Consider the following 22,616-nt stretch of genomic DNA (forward strand, 5'->3'; position numbering starts at 1 on the left):
GAAGCCTAAGGATTACATTGGACACTATCAAAAGGAATAATTTACATGCATTTAGAATTCCAGAACAGAAAGAGACAAAAAAGAAACATACAGAAAACTGTCTAAGGGTCTTTTTGGAAGAAAACTTTCCTAACATTATGAAAAACAAGAAGCTAAGCGTTCAAAAAGTTGGACAAACCCAAACAGGAGAGCCCCTAAAAGAAAATAACAAAAGCATATAATAATCCAACTGTTCAAAGTCAAAGACAGGAAATAATACTGATAGCAACTCACAAAAACCAAAAAGTTATCTACAAAGGAGAACTAAGCCCTGATTTGTCAGCAGAAATCATCCAGGCAAGAAAACGTAACATGACATATATAAAACTCTGACAGAAAAAACTGCCAATCAAGAATCATCATATACTACTCAGCAAACCTGTGCACCAAATATGTGGCAAAAGCAAGACATTCACAGATAAACAGAAACTAAAAGAATTTCTAAAGTTAATCTAAAGATTAACATACATGACAATATTACTCAGACCTCAACCCAGATATAGAAATATTCAAAGTAAAACAAGACAAAGTCAAGTATTACAATGAAATGTGAAAGGACCCAAAAGGAATGAACATACTCAGCATTTCTCAAACTGAGGGAAGTGAAGAAAAAATTCAAGCCGCCACTTGTGGTACTGAAGGATTCTATAGGCAAAATATTGAATGAGGCAGAAAGCATCAAAAGAAGATGGAAGGAATACTAAGAGTCACTGTACAAGAGAAAATGGTCGATGTTCAAACATTTCAAGAAGTTGTACCAATAAATTGGACCAATATACATAAATCACAGTAAATCATTAAAAAAAATTTGGGGCCACTATGATCAAGAGCCAATGATAATGAAGAAAGAAGTCCAAGGTGCACTGAAGGCACGGACAAAGAGCAAGATACCAGGAATTGATGGGATACAAATTGTAATCTTTCAACAAACTGACACAGCACTGGAGGCACTCACTCATCTATGCCAAAAAATTTGGAGGACAACTGACTGGTAAAGATTTACATTTGTGCCCATTCCAAAGAGAGGTAACCCCAACAGAATATGGAAATCATTGAACAATATCATTTATATCACATACAAGTAAAATTTTGCTAAAGATAATACAAAAATGGCTGCAACCATATACTAACAGAACTCTCGAGATGCAAACTGGATTAAGAAGAGAACATGGAATAAGGGATATCACTGCTGACGTCACAAGGATCTTGTGTGGATCATGACAAGATACGGACAACACTGTGTAGTGTAAGTATTTTGGAACACTTAATTTGTGCTCAAGAGGAACCTGTAACCAGACCAAGGGGCAGTTGGTCAAACAGACTGAGGGAACACCAAATGGTTTCAAACTAGGAAAGGTGTGTGCCAATGTTGTATTCTTTCACCATACTTATTCAATCTGTATGCTGAACAAATAATCTGAGAAGCTGGAATACATGAATAGAGGAATAGAGGCATCAGGAATAGATGAAAACTCACTAACAACTTGCAATATGCAGATGACACAACCTTGCTTGCTGAAAGCAAAGAGAACTTAACATACTGATGAAGATCAAAGACCACAGCCTTTGATATGGGTTGAACCTCAATGTAAAAAGAAAACAAAAATCCTTACCATTGGACCAATATATAACATCCATATAAATGGAGAAAAGATTGAGTTGTCAAAGACTTCATTTTGCTTGGATCAACCAATAACACTCATGGAAGCAGAAATCAAGAAATCAAATAATGTATTGCATTAGGCAAATCTAGTGTACGAGATGAAGTGGTGAAGAGCAAAGATGTCAGTTTGAGGACTAAGGTGTACCTGACCTAAGCCATGTTATTTTCAATATCCTCATATGCATGTGAATACTGGACAGTGAATAAGGAAGTCTGGAGAGTAATTGATGCATCTGAATTATGGTGTTGGGGGAGAATATTTAAAGTACCATGGACTGCCAAAAGAACCAACATATCTGTGTTGGAAGATGTACAGCCAGAATGCTCCTTGTAGGCCAAGATGGCCAAACTTTGTCTCTCATACTTCAGACATATTATCAGGAGGGACCAGTCTCTAGAGAAGATCATGTTTGGTAAAACGGAGGGTCAGAGAAAAAGAGGAAGACCCTCGATGAGATGGACTGGCACAGTGGCAGTGGGCTCAGACATAGCAATGATTGTGAAGTTGGGGCAAGACCAGGCAGTGTTTTGTTCCCTTGTGCATAGTGTCGCTTTGAGTTGGTACCAAATAACAATAACACCTAGTAACAATAACAGCTAAGTAACACAAATCTACAAGACTGAAAACGGTATCAGAGACAACAGTTTGTAACAACAACAACACAAAAAAACCACAAAGTAAAAAGAGAGAATTATGCAGTTACAGAACTTCCAAATAAATAGGAAATCAAGCAGATTTCTGGCGAAAATCTTAAATAAAGAAAAACAAATCTAACTGTAACCCTGAAAACTAGACCAAGTCTTACTTCTAGCCCTAGCCCAATCCTTACGCCTATTACTAAATCCTAGTTCAAACCATTACCCTAACACTAAAAGTCCTAGATTTAGCCATGGTCCTAACCCTAAACCCCTCCTTACTCCTACCCACCCATCCACCCCCCCCAAAAAAAATAATGACGTCTTCCTAAATATAAGAAAACAAGACTCTTCACCACTAGAGCAATAAATAACATCATGATAAATGGAGAAAATACTGAAGTTGTAAAAAACTTCATTTTACTCCGGATCCACCATCAACATTCATTGAAGCAGCAGTCAAGAAATCAAACGACACACTATATTAGGCAAATCTGCTGCACAAGACATCTATAAAGTGTTCAAGAGCAAAAATGTCAGTTTCAGGACTAAAGTGCACCTGACCCAAATCATGGTATGTTCAATAGTTTCATACGTCTGTGAAAGTTTGACAATGAATAAGGAAGACCACAGAAGAACTGAAGCATTTAAGTATGGTGCTAGAGAAGAATATTAAAGATATCATGAACTGCCAGAAGAACAAACAGATCTATACAGCCAGAGTGTTCCTTAGAAGCCAAGATGGCCAGACTTCATCTCTTATACTTTGGACATATTATCAGGGGGGACTAGTCCCTGGAGAAGGACATCATGCTTGGCAAAGTCGAGGGTCAGAGAAAAAGATGAAGAAGCCTAGAAGATGGATTGGCACAGTGGCAGCAGCAACAGGCTCAAGTGTAGCAACGACTGTAAAGATGGCACAGGACCAAGCTGTCTTTCATTCTGTTGTGAATAGGTGGCTCTGAGTCAGCGCCAACTCATCAGCGTTTAACAACAACATATAAACATGCATAAGGCCAGGCCCCTGTCATTGAAGAGATGTATAGTAGGAGAGAAGAAGATGGCACAGAAGATGCTCCTAAGAAAAAACGATTTAGAAGCATTCACTCATATAGGCACATTCAAGAATGGCAATGGATTTGGAATAGGTTTCGGCTACTGTCGAAACATGTAAGTAATATCATGCCAACAGAAATAATGATCTCAGATCATCTTTCAAGAGAGGGAGCCAAGCCTAATCCCCACAGAGGTGGCATATGCTAAAGGCTGGGATCCGTTGCAGGCTTTGAAAACTCGCCTTGGCTGCCCTAGGAGTCTTGGTAATTTCCAAGCACACCCAACACCGTTTACTGCCAAGGTGAGATACAGACTGGGTGGTGTTGCTTCCCTGTAGGACACTGAAGACGCATCCAAAGGAAAAAATGTGATCATGTCAAATTTGGAACATGCCAGATCCCATACTCTACAATAGACCCATTAGATGTGCACCATCCTAAACTCCAGCGAAAGAAAAGGAGAACTGAAAGCTAGCAAGCTGATAGTTTCCCTGGATGTTTTTCTCAACTTAATACCAAAAACACAAAACAAACCTCTCCATCTGTCAGAAAAGAAATTTAAAACACATATTTTATAACAGAAATAATCCACAACAATCTTTCAAAGGTAAATTTTACATAGTTCTAGTCACGGAAAGAACAGAGCACCCAGGTGGACGTGGTGAAACAGAACTTATTTTGTATATATATCGACTCATAGAATGATATGGTTGCTTCTTACCTAGTTCTTTCTGCCCATGTGTTCTGCAGGAACTTAATGTATGCCACTCCCTTCTGCGGAAGAGACATCTAATTTCAGATCCGTTCATCACCTGACTAGTTATGTCACAATACATAACTTTATTCTCTTGAGTTTTTCCAGGTAAGGCTTCTACAACTGTTGTTAAGTGTTGTTGAATTGGTTCTGACTCATAGTGACCCTAAATAGGGTGGCCAAGGAGCATTTGGTGGGCTTAAACCATCAACCTTGCAATTCAAACCTACCTTGCAGTCCAGTGTATTGTGTGCCCTAAACCAATCACTTGTGAGATATGAAAGGAGCAAGTTAGGCATGGAAGTTAGCAAGCAAACAGGAATATGGAATAAATAATGTCAAGGGGGAGAGCTCTAAGGAACATAGAGAACATCACAGAAAATGAGACAAGGATTTTCCTCCAGTGACAAGGTCAGTCTTTCCTTAGAGCAAGCACCCTGAATTTAAAGACTTCTAGTCGCCTAAACTGTGGTGGTGGTTTGTGGCTGTGTGTCACTGAGTTGGTTCTGACTCACAGTGACCCTGTATAGGGTTTCTGAGGGTGTGTATCTTTATGGGAGCAGTAAGCCTCATCTTTCTCTCACAAAGCAGCTGGTAGATTTGAACTGCTGACCTTATGGTCAGCAGCCCAGCTAGCAATCCAATGAAAATTAATTTCAGCTTATTAAATCTACCCACATGTGGTATTTCTGCTATAGAAAGATTAAGAAATGGAGGTCAGTGGGGATAGCAGAATATTTAAGAGTGTAGTTTACACAGGGTCATTAGAACAACACAGCTACAAGGATTAAAATATGGACAAAGAGGAGTCAGAAAATACTATCTACAGAAGCCATGGTTTGTGACATTATAGAACGGGACAATGCCAGTCTCTAACAAAATCTCAACCCGCCGAGGTGGCATGATCATGAGGAGGAGCAGGGAAGTGGAAGGGTCCTCACAGGCTCTATATTCTGGCTTATGCTTTGACCCAATCACCCAGTATCTGCTTTGAGGTTAACAGCTGGAGCAAACATTCTGATTGTTGGCATACTGACAGAAAAGGAATGCAGGTACCACTGAATTGCTGCACACCCCAGGATCCAGACACTTATTGGTCACATCTCCTTCCCAGTAACATTTTCATGAGAAGTGCTGGGAGTCCAGGACGCTACAATCATAATGCGCTCTCAGCTAGGAGGGCGCAGGCAGCTTATTACCCACAAATCTCACCTGCCTCCAGTGTTTAGTCAGATTTAAACTAGCCAGCTGTGGATTCAGAGTTGCATCCATTCAGAAGCTTTGGACAGCTGTCAGCTCTATAAACACTAGCAGCATCTTTTTCAGATCTGGGGCTCGAAATGAACTTCTCAGCTTGGTAGAAAGACCTTTTGGTTTCTTCAAGGTCTGTAACTCACTCCTTTCTGTGATATCATTTACAGCCTGTAGCAGCTGCATTGCTGACCCCTGACAGCGGCGCTCCAGATCTGAGATGAGGTCTCACACTGACGGGCTCTGCTGGACCAGCTCAGCCTCAGCCTCTTCTGTAATACTCAGCCTCTTCCTGTCTTCTTCCTCCAGCTTTCTGAGTTCCTGCTGCTCCTCTTTGTCCAGAAAGCTTCTCAGGTGATTAAACTGTTATCTGGATTCTGTGACTCTCTGGATCCATCTGATTCTTCCAGCATGCCTTCGTCTCTCTGATAAAAGTGGTTAGCTTCTCAGCTTCCTGCTGCTCTTTCTTCAGCTTCTTCAAATGCTCTAGGAACATCTCCTGGTACTCCTGGACAACCTCCTCCACTAGGAATGCGTGGTGACCATGGTGGCTCCAAAAACCACTTACAAAGCCAGCAAATGATCTTCCTAACCTCCTTAGAAAAGATGTGGAGTTTCTCTCCATGGTGTGCACATAGAATTACCTTCACCTGCTTCTCAGGGCCCAGCACTGCCTCCATGAGTCTCTCCACTATGTTGGTCAGGCATCGATTAGGCCAGAGGTTCCCAGGATGGTAGCTTGTCCGGCACACAGGACAGCTGTATCCTCCCGCATCTTGGCTGACCTCTGGTCAGTTGCTTACTATTTCCTGTGATGCAGACTTGGAAGACGTTCTGGCCACAGTCTAGGTTCACAGGATCCGTCAGGAGCTCCAGGCAGATAGGGCAAGTCACCTCATCTCGTATATCCACTAGTACTGCTGAAGTCATTGTAGTTACTCGCCCTGCTCCTACTTGTCGTAGCCTAACTTCAGAGGTGCTTCCTGCTGACAGAATCCTGGAAGCTGTGGGCTGGGTCAGAACCAGGATCTGCTGTGGCTGCTACTATCACCCCTAATCATTACGATTTACTGCCCTTGGAGTCCTGGTAACACAGCAGTTAAGTGCTTGGATGTTAATCTAAAGTTTGGCAATTGAAACCTACCCAGTAGCAGAGAATGGATGATAGCTCCTATAAAGATTACAGCCAAGAAAACTCTATGGGGCAGTTCTACTTCATACATAGGGTCACGATGAGTCAGAATCAACTCGAAGACAACCCACCACCACCCTTGGTTAGACCATCACTCTGGCATTGAAAACAACATTCAAAAGGCAGAAAATGAGAATAATTTCCCAAGATACAATATAAGAAGATGGACATTTTATTCAAAGAAACTAGAGTATTCCATTCACACTGCTAATTTATTTCTCTTGGAAACTATGAAAGTATTCTTTCTATAGTAGTTTTTAGCACCTCAAACAAAAAGGACTCACTGACTATGTGGATCCAAGAATGGCAATGGATTTGGAATAGGTTTCAAAGCACTATGTTAAACAACCTAGAAAATACATATATTTTTTAAACTTTGCCTCACTGGTGAGGCCATTCAGCAATTGCTTGTACCAGATTGTGTCAAGCACAGTGGCAGTTACGATAAAGACAAACACAAAGATACGTATTGGGAAGTCACAATCTACTGACAGACCCAGGGACAGTTAGTAAAAGAAGGCAGTAATACTATACAGAAACATGGAAACAGCACTGTAGGGGCACCGGGATCAGCACATCAGTGACACCTGGGTTAAATTCTGTGGGACATTTAACATGTCCTGGAAGAGTCACATCCTCACCAACATAACTGATTCCCACAGAGAGGAGCACACTTCCTGCCCCCGCAGTGCCTTCAGCCATGGCTAAATGGCCATCTGTCAGAGACGCTAGAGATGGGAATGGCCCCGAGTGAGAGGGTGGATTAAATGTCCTTTAAAGTCCCCTCCAACTCTAAAATTATATAATTCCATGAGATCAACAGAAGCTAAAACAGTAACAGAAGGCTTCAGAGAAGAAGGGAAACTTGAACAGAGCCCAAAACTGTTAGCAAGGATCTCAATAAGAAAGGAGAGCATAGGCTACTTCATTTTGTTCCTTGTCACTAAATGTATGTCAGGAGAGTCTGCAAAGCAGCTTTGCAACAGGGTGAATAATTCAAACCAACAGCAAGAATTCTGTATCTACTACAATACTTGAAAACCTGGCAAGAATTCTAGCCTTTAACAGAAGGCTTTCCTGAGTCACACATTTAAGAAAGTCATTTGCAGGGCCTATACTATTTAAGGAGTCCTGGTGTAGTGCTGTAGGATAAGCACTTGACCATACAGTCCGTTTGAACTACAAGGTTGCCTCTTCAATTTCACCAGCCACTCCTTGGAAACCCTACACAGGGTCGCTGTGAGTCAGAACAGACTCGACAGCAGTTAACAACAGCAACATACTATTTAAGGAGTCCTGGTGTGGTACCCTAACATAAGCACTGAACTGCTAACTGCAAGGCTGGCAGTTCACACTCACCAGCCACTCCTCAGAAACCCTACACAGGGTTATGAATTGGAATTGACTCAACAGCAGTTAGCAACAACAGCAAATCATTTAAAATACCAACAATTCTACTGCATTGTACTCCCAATAACCACACAATTACACTAACAAAGTACAGAGAAAAATCTGACATAAGCCTGCACGGTTATTTGGTAAGAAATTTAAAAAGGCCCTGAAAGTTATATAACCCAGCTATGTTTACCATTGGCTTTAACCAAACCGAACACAGTTTACCATTTACAGGAATTTTCTTCCCTTTACTCTCCTCCTACCCTCAACTGTCCCAACACGTGTTCACACTTCTTATTAAAGGTATCTGCAACTTACAAATACCACGACATAAACAACAGCCTCAAACAAGTTAAGGTGGTAGCCTTTAAAAAAGTCAAGAACCGAGAAGTCTTTTAAAAGGTTTCCAATATTCACAAAAACACATTGTTTTCTGGCAACCTGTCATGTCCAGCAAGTCATTACATTCATCCAAGAGTTAGATCTGTGCTGATTATTTCAGCACCCTCAGTGTACTAAAACCAAGGCGAGGATCCTCACTGAGTGTTCCCAGCACCTCAAAATGGGGTTATTTATGCTGGAAAAAATGCTGACCTTTGCTGGTCAGACAGACATTTAGCTCAACATTGACAAGTTGAGTGTACTAGGGACGCACTGGAGGAACATGCCAGTCAGTTGATAGTAGTGGAGCCACTGAGACGGAACTACAGGACCACTTCAATCTCCAGGAACTTATAAATAAAAGACAACTCAATGTATTTGTACAGACCCAGGGACAGTTAGTAAAAGAAGGCAGTAATACTATAGAGACTGCCTTCTTTTACTAAGTTAGAGACTCAGTACCACCATCAGTTATTCAAAAACTCTTGGTCAAATTCCTAGCTTACCTCTTTTTCTGAGAGGTTCAGAGTAAGCAAGTGTAAGGTCCTGGTGTGGGATGACTTCCAGTCCACAGGCATTACGTTCCCATAATTATCTGTCAGGGCATTCCAAATCCTTAAAAAAAAAGAAAACCATAATCAGTGAAAGTTAGTATTCCAGGTGTCTTTTATTAAACAAATATCTACAATCACAGAGGAGACGTCCCTGGTTGGTACAAATAGTTAACAACTGGCTGCTAACCAACAGGTTGGAGATTTGGATTCAAATCCCAGAAGTGCCTCAGAAAAAACACCTGGCAATCTACTTCTGAAAACGAAGCCACTAAAAGATCTATGCAGCACAGTGCTACCTGACACACGTGAAGTCATGTGGCAGCAACTGCTTTAACAGTGGAAGAAGGAAGAACATGAAATATCAAAGCAGAAAAACAGAGAGCAAAAAACATCAACAAAGTAGAGCATACTGAACAAACTGTTGTTAAGTGCCATCAAGTTGATTCGCCCTCAACAAGAGTTAAGTGAAAATCCTATAATTGGGTTGACAAGAAGTCCTGAGTGAAGGGAAGGGAAGGTAGTTAGGAAATTCCCAAAGTCAGTATGTTCCCATTCCCTAGATGTTTATAAACTACTACTGATAATAACAGCCTACACTATGTGCCAGGAGGCCTAGTGTGGCACTGTAACATACACATTAGGCTGCTAACCTCAAGTTTGGTGGTTCAAACCCACCAACCACTCCTTAGAAACTCTGTACAGGGTCGCCATGAGTCAAGAACCAACTTGACAGCACTTAATACCAACAATGTGCAAGGAACTGTTCTAAGCAATTTGCATATACTAACTCATTTAATCTTCAAAGTCATTGTGCAGTACAATCTATCATCATCACTGTTTTACACAAGAAGAAACTGAGGCACAAGAATTTGAGTAATATTTCTAGGGCCACACAGGTAGTAACCACATTGTAATTTATACTTATTTTTCTTCTAGCATCCAAGCATATTAAAAAAAAAAAAAAAAAACCAACTTACTGCTATCAAGTCAAATACAACTCGTAGTAACTCTATAGGCGAAGGCAGGACTTCCCTGTAGGGTTTCCAGGACTGCAGTCTTTATGGAAGCTGATTGCCACATCATGCCCTGACAAAGCAGCTGACAGATCAAATGATGGCTATTAAGATAGCTGCTGAGCGCTTAGCCACTGCACCCAAACACATAGACTGTTTCACAAAAGTCCATCTCTAACCAAAGTCAGACTTGTGAGCTTGATGTGAATGAAGACTGGAATTTTAAAATGAATTTGAAATATAATAAATAACAAAATGAAAGGAGAAAGAGACAGCTGACAAGGAAATGAGCACAGGCAATGATATTCACGGCAGTTACCCTCCCTTACTATCAAATAGCAATTAGGGAAGGCAATAAGGTAATATGAAAAGGACACTTGACTCAGATTCAGGAAAAACTGACTCTTGTCTCCATTCTTCCTTAAAGACTCTCTAGACAAGTCTCTTGACCTCTCAAGGCATCAGCCACCCTTCCGTAAAATAAGAGGCTAGGACAAGGATAGCTGCTATTCCTTTCAGCTCTATTACTCAAGTGAGTTGCACTGACTAGTAAAGTCACAAACCACACCACATAAGGACAGCATACTTCAAACTCACGTCTGAAATTCAGTTTTCAGTACTAAAGTAATAATCAGCATAACAAAATGTAAAGGTGTATGAAAAAAAAAACACATGAGATGAAAATGAGATAAAACTTAATTGGGCAAATACAGCTATAAACTACATATGTGGTTGGTGGTGGTTATGTGTTGTGGAATTGGTTCCAACTCATAGCAAACCCACATAGGGTTTCTGAGGCTGTAAATCTTTACGGGAGCAGAAAGCCTCATCTTTCGCCCATGGAACGGCTGGTAGTTTCAAACTGCTGACCTTGAGGTTAGCAGCCTGACTCTTAACGACTACGCTACCAGAGCTCCTTATACACTACACATATAAGCTAATTAATGGCTCAGCCCACTGTCATCCAGTCAATTCTGACTCATAGCAACCCTCTACAGGGTTTCTGAACCTACAAATCATTACAGGATCTAACAGCCTCTTCTCTCTCCCTCGGTGGCTGGTGGCTTTGAACTGCCAACCTGGTGATTACAAGTCTAGTGCATATAAATGGATGTTATAAGGGGAAAAAATTCTCAACATTACAATATCTAATTGTGAATAGTCCCTGAGTAATATAAAGGGTTATGCACTGGACTGCTAATGGAAATAGCAACATCACAGCTGATATAGGATGGATCTTGGCTGAAGACAGAAAACCCAGAAAGATGTTTACTTGTACTTTATTGACTATGACAAGCTATGGATAACATTGTGGAGAATGGGTATACCAGAACATTTGATTCTCACGAGGAACCTGTACTTAAACCAAGAGGCAGGAGTTCGAACAAAACAAGGGGATATTGAATGATTGAAAAGCAGGAAAGGTGTGTACCAGAGCTATATTCTTTCACCATACTTATTCAACCTGTATGTGAAGCAAGTAATCTGAGAAGCTGGATTATATGGAAAAGGACTTGACATCATGATTGGAGGAATAATCATTAACTATGAAATGCAGATGACACAACTTTGATTACTTAAAGCAAAGAGAACTTAAAATACTTACTGATGAAGATCAAAGACCACAGCCTTAATTATGGGTTGCACCTCAATGTAATGAAAACAAAAATCCTCAGAACTGGTCTAATAAATAACATCATGATAGATGGAGAAAAGACTGAAATTGTCAAAGACTTCATTTTGCTTGGATCCACAATCAACAGTCATGCAAACAGCAGTCATTAAATCAAACGACATACTACATTAGGGAAATCTGCTGCACAAGACCTCTTTAAAGTCTTCGAGAGCAAAGATGTCAGTTTAGGGACTAAGGTGACCCAGCCATGATATTTTCAATTGCCTCATACGCATGTGAAAGTTTAACAATGAATAAGAAAGACCACAGAAGAGTCAACGTATTTTAATCATGGTATTGGAGAAGAATACTGAAAGCTCCATGGACTGAGGGGATTGCAATCATTGAAATGAAACTAAGCATATGATTTGTTGAATATAAAACTAGTGATCTTGTCTCTAAACCTTCACGCAATCCACAATAAAAACTTTTAAAAAATAAAAACAAAGTACCGTGAACTGTCAGAAGAACTGTGTCGGAAGAAGTATAGTCAGAATGCTTGGAGACAAGGATGGCGTGACTTAGTTTCTCATAATTCAGACATGTATCAAGAGGGCCAAGTCCCTGGAAAAGGGCAATATGCTTGGTGAAGTGGAGGGTCAGCAAAAAGAAGGAAGACCCCCAACTAGATGTACTGACACCATGGCAGCAGTAATGGGTTCAAGACAGTAACAACTGTGAGGATGGTGCAGCACCAGGCAGTGTTTCATACTGTTGTGAATAGAGTGTCTGAGTCACAGCTGACTCAACGGCACCTAACAACAATTCATAGAAAAGTTAGCAGTTCAAACCTACCCACAGGTACCTCAGAAGAAAGGTCTGGCAATCTGAAAGGACAAAGTCATGAAATTCCTATGGAGCACAGTTGTACTCTGTACACATAAGATGACCAGGAACCGGAATCAACTTGACAGTAACTAATAATATCACAACTAGTATGAATAAGCAATTCAATAACTGGGTGGAATTTTTTCCAAGTATGTAAGCCACTAGAGAACAAACATAGGCACATAAATATAAGAGTGCAAGATTTAAAAACAGTGAAGTAACAGACTTAATTTAATGAATAGGAATTCAGTGCTAAAGAAAAGCAGCCATGGGACCACAAGTGCCAAATCATAAAATCCTAACATGATGCTTGCCTTGGGAATGCACATTCAGCCTCATTGAAAATATGAACTCAAGTAACTCTTGAAGCTGGTTCCTTGACCCAGCACATCCCCGTATGCAGGGTTCGATTCTATTCACCTTTTAAGGAGTCAGATCACCTCAAATGCCTGTATACTGGAGTAATAGGAAAGGCCTCCAGATGGCTAACTTTGTGGTGTTTCTGGCCGATGCCTTTCTGGCTAAAGGATTTTGAATGACTGAAGAACTGACTGTGTAAGAGGAATTCAAAAAGTTCATAGGAAATTCCCAGTATCTTTCTATTTAATGTTTTCCATGAACCTGTGAAGCTCCTCATATATCTAGCCCTGGTCAGGAAAGTCATTAGGATGTCTAGCAGGAGAAGATAAATGACAGATTCTATGTTTTGTTTTTTTGTGGGGTAATTTTTGTTGTTTTTTTTAATACTTGCTGCTTCAGAAATGAGACTTTATGAAAAGGAAATACTTCACCTAGACAAAGGGATTGTGGGTGAATTAGATCTTCTAAGAAAATAAAGAACAATGAACAGACCTTCCTTTCCATCAAGGCCAAAACAACTGCAACTAAAAGGACACTGGACCAAATTAAGAGAAAGACTGCTAGAATTCTCCAGTCAGGAATAAGAGCTTCCTTCATGCTTATCATGTAAGTATTACAACCAACCATAAACAACAGCTTCAGAGCGGTCAAAGTCTTACAGATACCTTAAAGCAAAGCCCTGGTAGATAAATGCACTCCATATCTAAGCAAAACTAAAACTAGGACACAGGGCAGTCCAATAAAATGCCCTGTTGTTGCTCGGTGTCCGCAAGTCAATTTTGACACACAGTGACCCCATGTGACAGAGAAGAACAGTCCCACAGGGTTTCTTGGCTGCAATCTTAATGAAGGCAGATAGCCAGGTCCTTCTTGCACAAAGAGTTGCTAGGTGGATTCCAACAGCAGATCTTTCATCAAGCAGCCCGTACTTAACCACTGACTCACCAGGGCTCCTTAGAGTGCCCTCAGGCAAGGCAGTATCTGAGTAAAAGAATTCTCAACTGAATCAGGAAAGGCAATAATATTAGAGTAAAAGAATTCTCAACTGAATCAGGGAAGGCAATACTGGAATAAAAGAATTCTCAACTGCCTAGTGAAGAAAGCAGGGTCCTATCAAACAGATTCATGCACTGGAAAGGGGAAAATGTTAGTGGTGACCAACACCACTCCAGAAAAGAGAAGACACTTCTAATGTATCATTACCACAAACACAATTACATTGTTGTTGTTGAAGTGCCATTGACTCGTTCCAACTCATAGAGACCCTGTATAGGGTTTCCAAGGAGTGGCTAGTGAGCTTGAACCACTGACCTTGCCATTCAAACCAACCTTGTAGTCTAGTGCATTAACCCACAGTGCCATACCAGGACTCCATCAAACATTAACGAATATTTCTATATATTACATCAACTTAACCTTTAAGCAAAGACTTAGACTACTTTCCAGACAGTACTTGTGAGGCAAAACTGTTGTTGTTGTTAGGTGCCATCAAGTGAGTACTGACCCATAGCAACCTTATACACAGCAGAATGAAACACTGCCCAATCCTGGGCCAACCTCACTACTCTTGTCACACTTGAGTCCATCGATATTGCCACTTGGCCAATCCATCTTGTTGGGGGTCTTCCTGTTTTTCTCTGATCCTCCACCTTACCAAACATGATGTCCTTCTCCAGTGACTGGTCCCTTCTAACAATATGTCCGAAGTGTGAGAGATGAAGTTTGGCCATCTTGGCCTCCAAGGAGCATTCTGGCTGCACTTCTTCCAAAACAGATCTGTTGGTTCTTTTGGCAGCCCATGGCACTTTCAATATTCTCCTCCAACACCATAACTCAAAACCATCAATTCTTCTAGGGTTCTCCTTATTCACTGTCCAGCTTTCGCATGCATGAGGTTATTGAAAATAGTATGGCTTGGGTCAGGTGCACCTTAGTCCTCAAACTGACATCTTTGCTCTTCAACACTTTAATAAGGTCTTGTCCAGCAGATTTGCCTAATGCAATACGTCATTTGATTTCTTGACTGCTGCTTCAATGATTGTTGATAGTTGATCCAAGAAGAATGAAGTCCTTGACAACTTCATTCTTTTCTCCGTTGATAAGAATGTTGTTTATTGGTCCAGTGGTGAGGCTTTTTGTTTTCTTTACATTGAGATGTAAGCCATACCGAAGGCTGTGCTCTTTGATCGTCATCAGTAAAGGAACCCTCAATTTTCTTTACAAGGAGCTCTGGTAACGTAGTGGTTACGAGTCAGGCTGCTAATATGAAGGTCAGCAGTTCAAAACTATCAGTGGTTCTGCTTCCATAAAGATTTACAGCATCGGAAACCCTACACAGGGTCACTGTGAGTCAAACCAACTCTGTGGCACATAACTATCACAACCACCACCCATCAATTTTCTATACACAAACCACTAATCTATTTTGAGTATGTAACTCTTGATACTTAATAAACATCAAGCCCAGATTATTTGAGTTCTGATGGTTCCAGAGCACAATCGTGGAGGAGGCAGGCATGCTGAGAACACTCTCTGCAACAAGGTCAGGGAAGACCAAATGAAACAGATATGAATGGTGAGCCTGGAACCCTGAGCATCAAATAGGATTGGTGCCAACTGGAAGAGGAAGCTTCACAAGAGAGAAGAAAAATAGACAGGCTGCCGGCAGGCTTGGAGTAGCACAGCCATCTTGACTTTTTGTGGGCAGTGTTGACACAGAGCCTAGAGGCATAGGACAAGGCTGGAGGTTGTCCACAAGGGGGTGCTGTTCCCCAAACCCTCCTGGTACCCAGGGACATGCCAGTCACCACCCTCACCAACCCAGCAGCCAGTGGCACCAACTCCTGGCTCACCATCCCCTCGTCTAGAAGAGAATGAACCTCTCTTGAACTACACTAGGCAAAACATGAATGGAGAACTCCGTGCACACTTCCAGTCTCTATCATATCCACCAGGAGACAGGTGGTGAGTGCCTGAGAACAATCAAGTAAACATAAATACAACACTGCAATGACTCAGAGAAAACAGATCATTTCAGCTTACATGAAGAAACAAGACAGAGTGCTTCAAACAACTTACCAAAAAAATAACCAAAGAAATACAATACTGGATATGGTATCGAAACTACTTGATAAGGAATTGAAAAGAATGATTTTTTAGGTATCTTCAATGGATTGACAGAATGATCAGGAAAACTGCAGACGGAATTAAGAAATTCAGCAAAACACTTGGAAAATATTGACAGAATAAATGAAAAATTAGAAACCACACAAAAACAGACTGCCAGCATTATGGCAAACTAGGCACACACATTACCCGGACCCTCTACAACAAAGCTACGAGAGACCAAACGAAACAGACATAGGTGAGAATCCTGGAGCCCTGAACTTCAGAGAGAAAGTTAGGGAATTGGACTGAGTGCTTGCTGGGAGGAGAGGCTGAACAGAGAGGGCAAGATGGGGAGACTGGCTGGTGAACGGCAGACCAGATGCAGCGTGACCACCTTGAATTTTTGTGACAGAAGGTGGCCTGGCAGAGCATCTTTACACAAGCTACAGGAAAGGTGCAATTCCTTCTTTTTCCCAGCACTCCACAGGTGCTGGTTTATTTCACCACATAAATAAAACAAGAAAAAATCACATGGTCATACCAACTGATGCAGAAAAGGCATTTGACAAAATCCAACACTTATTTCTGGTTTTAAAAAAAACTCAACCAAACAGAAATAGAAGGGAGATTACTCAGTATAGTTAAGAGCATATATACAAAACCAGCAGCCAACATCACTCTCAATGGTGAGAAACTGAAGTCATTCCTCTTGGGAACAGGAACCAGACAAAGATGCCCTTTATCACCTCTCTTATTCTATATGATAAGGAGCTCTGGTAGCGTAGTTGTTATGTACAAATCAGGCTATGAACCTCAAGGTCAGCAATTCGAAATTACAAGCTGTTCCGTGGGAGAAAGATGAGGCTTTCTGCTCCCATAAAGATTTACAGCCTCAGAAACCCTGTACAGGGTCGCTATGAGTCAGAACCAACTCCACGGCACATAACAACAACAAACACCATACTGTATCATGTTGGAAGTCTTAGCCAGAACTATAAGGCAAGAATGGGAAATTGAAGGAATCCAAAGACTTATCAAGAAAATTATTGTATTTCATCAACTGATTCTGCAAAGTGACAGGGTTCAAGATCAACATCTAAAAAACAGGTGGATCTCTATACACCGATATGTAGAGCTCTGAAAAGGAAATAAGGAAAACAATGCTATTTATAATAGCCACCCAAAAGATTAAATACTTGGGGATCAATCTAATCAGAGAAACAAAAGACCTATACAAAAAAAACACTACTACGAGAAACAGACACACACCTGTAGAAATGGAGGTATACACCCTGCTCATGGATAAGAAGACTTAACATTGCGAAAATGTCAAGCCATCCAAAGTAATCTACAGATATAATGCAATCCCAATCCAGATTCAGATATCATTCTTTAAAGAGATGGAAAAACCAATCACTAACTTTATATGAAAACGAAAGAGACTCCAGATAAGCAAAGCATTATTTTAAAAAGAAGGGAAGAACAAAAGAAGTAGGTCGCTCACTTTCCGATCTCCAAAACTGCTGCACAGCCACAGGAGTCAAAAGAAACCTATAACACTGAAATAGGAAACCAGAGATACCAGTATCCAACAACTACAACAACACATCATAGAGTAAAACTGTGAATAATGTATTACAGAACTTCCAAACGAAGAGGAAATCATGCAGATCTCAAGACAAAAACAAAATTAAATCTCACTTTAACCCTAAAAATAAGCCAAGCCTTACTTACTCCTAGCCTAGCCTGACCCTTACTCCAACACTAACCCTAGTCTTAACCATAACCCCTAGCACTAAATGAAGCCTTACGCCTAGCCAAGACTAGTCACAATCCTAACCATAATCTTTAGTCCAACCCAACCCCTTTATAAACTCCCTGGCCCCCTAAAAAAACGGAACAAGTAAATCTATGAGTCTGTGTGTATACTACTTTCTCTTTGGGACTACCCATTGCCCACCACCATTAAGTGGATTCTGACTCAGAGTAAACCTGTAGGACAGAGTAGAATTGCTGCTGTCTTTAAGGAGGAGTCCTGGTGTGACAAAGCAGGACAAGCGCTGGAATTCTAATCACAAGGTGAGTGATACAAATCTACCAGCTGCTCCTCAGAAACTTCTTCAAGGTTGTTATGAGTCAAACTTGATTTAGTAGCACTTATCAACAATCTTTACAGAAGAAGACTGCCATGCCTTTCTTTCAAGGAGCAGCTGGCGGGTTTTAAGCAACAACCTTACAATTAACAGCTGAGCTTTTTTAACCATCAGGGCTCCTTCTTTGGGACTAGATTTCAAAATGTTCTCTGCTGTTGACTGCATGCATATTTGTGTGTATAAAATCCAATGATAAATTCTTCCTTCCTCTGCTCCTAGGCACAGCATTATAAAGAGGTAGCAATCAAAGGATAGTTAGAGCAAAATGATGAAGCAATAAAAACATCAGTGGTTGCCGGGAGTTCAGGGAAAGGGAAGGAGGCATAAATAGGAAGAGCAAAGAGCATTTTTCGAGTAGCAAAACTATTTTGCATGATAATGTACTGATGACATCTGACATTGGGTATTCATCAAAACCCAAGAGGCTATACAGCGCCAACAGTGAACGCAAATGGAAACTAAATGAAATGTTGTCTGGTCCTGCTCTGTCCCCATGATGGGGTGCAGACTTGACTATTGTGATCCAAGAGATTTTTATTTGGAAGTAGATCATCAGCTCTTTCTTCCTACTTCATCTTAGCCTCTTCAGTATTACAGCAACACACAATCCTCTACCCACAGACAGGTGGCAACTGCATCTGAAGCGCATTGGCTAGGAATCTAAACATATTTCTACCACTGAACCACCACTGGCAGATTCAGTTAATTAATAATAATGTATCACTATTGGCTCACCAGTTGCAACACATGTACCATAGGAATGCAAGATATTAATAACAGAAGAAGCAGTGTACATGTGGCAAAGGGATATCTGAATTTTGTAATTTCTGCATAAGGATCCCTGCTGAAGCAGTGGTTAAGTGTCCGGCTGCTAACCAAAATGTTAGTGGATTCAAACCCACCCAGTGGTGTCAAGAGAAAGACCTTACAATCTGCTCCTAGTAAACCCTATGGGGGTCATTCTACTTTGTCAAATGGGATCACTATGAACTGAAAAAATTAAACATCACTGAGGAGTCCTGGTGTGGCACTGTAGGATAAGCACTGGATTGTAAACCAGAAGGTCAGTGGTTCAAATCCACCAGCCACTCTTGGAAACCCTATTCAGGGTCTCAATGAGTCAGAGCCATCTCAACAACAACAAATACTGCTAAAGATAAATTTTTAACTGGTTACATAAATAGACAAGGAAGTGCCAAAAACTTAAGTCAGATTCAGAAAAGTTCTTGGAATGAAGGTTATTACTGCTACAGTCAGATGGATCTTTGCAGAAAGCAGAGAATACTGGAAAGATGTTTGCTTGTGTCTTCTTGACCATGCAAAGACATCTGCCTGTGTGGTTATGACAAACTATGGACTACATTGCAAAGAATGGGAATTTCCAAACACTTCACTGTGTTCAAGCAGATCAGGAAGCAGTACATAGACCAAGACGCAGTCATTTGAACCAAACAAGGGAACCCTGAATGGTTTAAAATCAGGCAAAGTGTGCATCAGAATTGTATGCTTTCACCACATGCATTCTATCTGTATACTAAGAAAACAGTAGGCCAAGAAATCCAGAGCTATGAACAGGACTCATTAACAACCTGCAAGATGTATACGGCAACCTTGCTTGCTGAAAACAAAGAGGACTTGAAGCACTTTCAGATGAGGAACAAACACTATAGCCTTCACTATGGATTATACTCTAATACAGAGAAAGCCAAAATGTTCACAACTAAACCAATTAGCAACATCATGATACATGGAGAAAACAATAAAATTGTCCACATTAAACTTGTATCCATAATCAATGCCCAGAGAAGTAGCAATCAAAAAAATCAAACAATGTATGAAGCAATTTCAAAAATTATGGAACTGAACTAAAAGATAACCAAATGTTTCCATGAACTTTTTGAAGCCCCCTCATATTTCAATGGAAGTTTAGTAACTCTGTAGGATAAGCACTGGACTGCGGGCCACAAAGTTGGCAGTTTGAGCCCAAGAGTCGCTCCATGTTGAGAGAAAAGATTAGGTTTCCTGCTCCTACCCCGACAACCATATACAAGTTCACAATGAGTCAGAACTGACTTACGGGCACTTAACAACATATTGCAGTAGGCAAATCGGTTGCAAAACACCCTTTACAGTAGTATAAAAGCAAAGATGTCACTTTGAAGACTAAGGTGCACCTGACCCACGAAACAGTATTTCACTAAGTCACATGCATGCAAAAAGTAGACCATGAATAAGGAAAACAGAAAAAGTGATGCCTTTGAATTATGGAGCTGGTGAAGAATACTGAATATACTAAAGACTTCATGAACTGTTTTGGAAGAACCACAACCAGGCTGCTCCTTAGAAATGCAAATTGAGATACTTTGTCTCACATACTTTGGGTAGGTTACCAGGAAGAACCAGTCTCTGGTGAAGCATACCATGCTTGGTAAAGCAGAAGGTTACTGAAAAAGAGGAAGCCCTCAACAAGATGGACTAATTCAGTGGCTACAACAATGGGTTCAGACACAGCAATGATTGTGAAAGTACTTCATTCTGTCGTACACACGGTCACTATGAGTCTGAAATGATGAGATAGCACCTCACAACAGCAACAACATTCTGCAAAATTTGTCTGTAAACTTAAATGACTCTAGTTATGGTGTGGTACTGTAGGATAAGCACTGGACTGCTAACCGCAAGGTCAGTGGTTCAAACCCACCAGTTGCTCTTTGGAACCCTATACAAGTTCATATATATGGTGGTGGTGGTGATGTGCCGAGGAGTCAGAATCGACTCATAGCGACCATGTACAGCGTTTCCAAGGCTGTGAATCTTTACGGGAGCACAAAGCCTCATATTCTCCCGTGAACAGCTGGTAGTTTCGAACTGCTGACTTTAAGATTTGCAGCCCGATTCTTAACCACTATGCTACCAGATATATACATATATATATAAAGTTGGAACCAACTCAACAGTCCTTAACAACAACAAAAAAAGATACGGTCTCCAAACACAGCTAGGATATACACTGCTTAGCACTGTTAACAGGCCTCCATTCCCAACTCTTCTCAAGTTCCCTACCTCATTCCTGATCTAGCTCTAGGTATACAAAGGAAACTGAAGACTTCAAGCAGGAAGCACCTTTCAAGAATGTCTTCCCTATCTAATCTCTCCACCCCAAAGCTCTGAAAACCATCCCTACCCATGTCCCTAGTCATTACTCACATAATTTTACCTTCAGCCTCTCCACGAGTTCCTCTCTCCAACATATATACAATACATTCGGTTCTCTCATGCTCACCTTTGACCATCTACCCAGGTAAAACGCTAGACTGTAAGTGCAACTCTTAATCAGCAATACCACTGGGCTCCGGGAAGTAAATCAAGCTTCTCACCCCCTTCTCTAACTCTCAGAAACCACTGTGAATTTCTTATCATTGCTAAGTGGTTCTGTCCATTGTATAAGCATTCCTATGCTGCCACACTGTGATATTCTTGCCATTGATAACCAGTGCCCTTTGTTTTGTCTCTGTGACAGCGTGCACTGGGCAGGGTCCAATAAATATCTGTAGCATAAACGCTACTTCCCATGTTTGCACTTTTGCACGTGGGATGTTATCGCTCATCAGCTCAGAATGCTAGCCCATGCTTCGCCTGCCAGACAAACTCCTGCACATCTATCGGGATCGAGTTTTCACACCTTTCTCTAAGAAGGCTTTTCTGATTCTTTCACGCACACCTTTTAAATCGCCCATATTTTGCATACATGTCCATTACAGCGCTTATCGCACCACACAAATATTAGTTTACAAAGTAATCAGTCCTCCTAGGCTGTATCCCACGTTAGACGTAAATGTAGAGCGAGGCAACCCCTGGCACTTAGCATGAGCGTAATAAATGTTTGTTGACTGAATAAGCTACACACGTGCCGGAGGAGGTACTGTCTTTCTGAACTTAGATCTAAAGGGTTCTCTCTAACGCAAACATTGGTTTCCTTTCTAAGAAGCGTAAGGAGGGGCAGTGGCGAAGGTTGTAAGGGAGCATGGGAGGCGGGGGACTTGGCGTTTAAATCGGCGAGCTCCGGGAGGCTGCAGAGGCCGAAAGAGTGGAGGAAGGAGATAGAGAGCGGGGAGGGGCTATGACTCCAGTCAATGGAGGCTGAAGAAGGGCACCGGGAGGAGCCTGCGGCCGGCCGGCCGGGAACACCACCACTGCGGAGCAGTGTTGGCGGCAAGGCGAGCGCAGGGAGGTCCCGCCCGCCAGCCTCCAGGCCCGCACTCACTCGTCCCCCTGCAAGAGGCTGCACTCGGTGATGGGCCGCACCGCCACCCTCGGGGGCTCGGCGCCCGTGCCCGATGGGCGAAAACACTGGCTCAGTTTCTCCTCCAAGCTGCAGACCAGCGCCGGGAAGCCGTCGCCTCCCACGCCAGCTCCTGCGCCTTCCTCGGAGCTCTCGTTACAGTTCTCCTGGTCCTGGAGGCTCGGGGTAGGCTCCTGGAACTCATAGAAATCCTGCCAGTCCCCGTCAGCCGCCATCGCCGCCCGGCGCCGCCGTGCTCCCCGCCCCGGCTAGCCCG

The 22,616-nt window shown here is 41.6% G+C and overlaps 1 protein-coding gene and 1 pseudogene across 1 annotated transcript in view; both read right to left on the reverse strand.

Moving 5' to 3' along the window:
• The window catches only part of FEZ2 (fasciculation and elongation protein zeta 2 (zygin II)), a 102,771-nt gene extending 80,196 nt beyond the window's left edge, over window positions 1-22,575 (reverse strand). The window contains exons 1-2 of the mRNA XM_006839449.1: window positions 22,322-22,575; window positions 8,873-8,981 (exon numbers count right to left, since the gene is read on the reverse strand). Of these exons, the coding sequence (XP_006839512.1) occupies window positions 8,873-8,981; window positions 22,322-22,575 (363 nt within the window). The remainder of the gene's footprint in view (window positions 1-8,872; window positions 8,982-22,321) is intronic.
• Window positions 4,886-6,328, reverse strand: LOC102833351 (annotated as a pseudogene).
• Window positions 22,576-22,616: the final 41 nt, after the last annotated feature.

The sequence above is a fragment of the Chrysochloris asiatica genome, unplaced genomic scaffold, assembly GCF_000296735.1.
Source record: "Chrysochloris asiatica unplaced genomic scaffold, ChrAsi1.0 scaffold00024, whole genome shotgun sequence".
Classification (NCBI taxonomy): Eukaryota; Metazoa; Chordata; class Mammalia; order Afrosoricida; family Chrysochloridae; genus Chrysochloris; species Chrysochloris asiatica.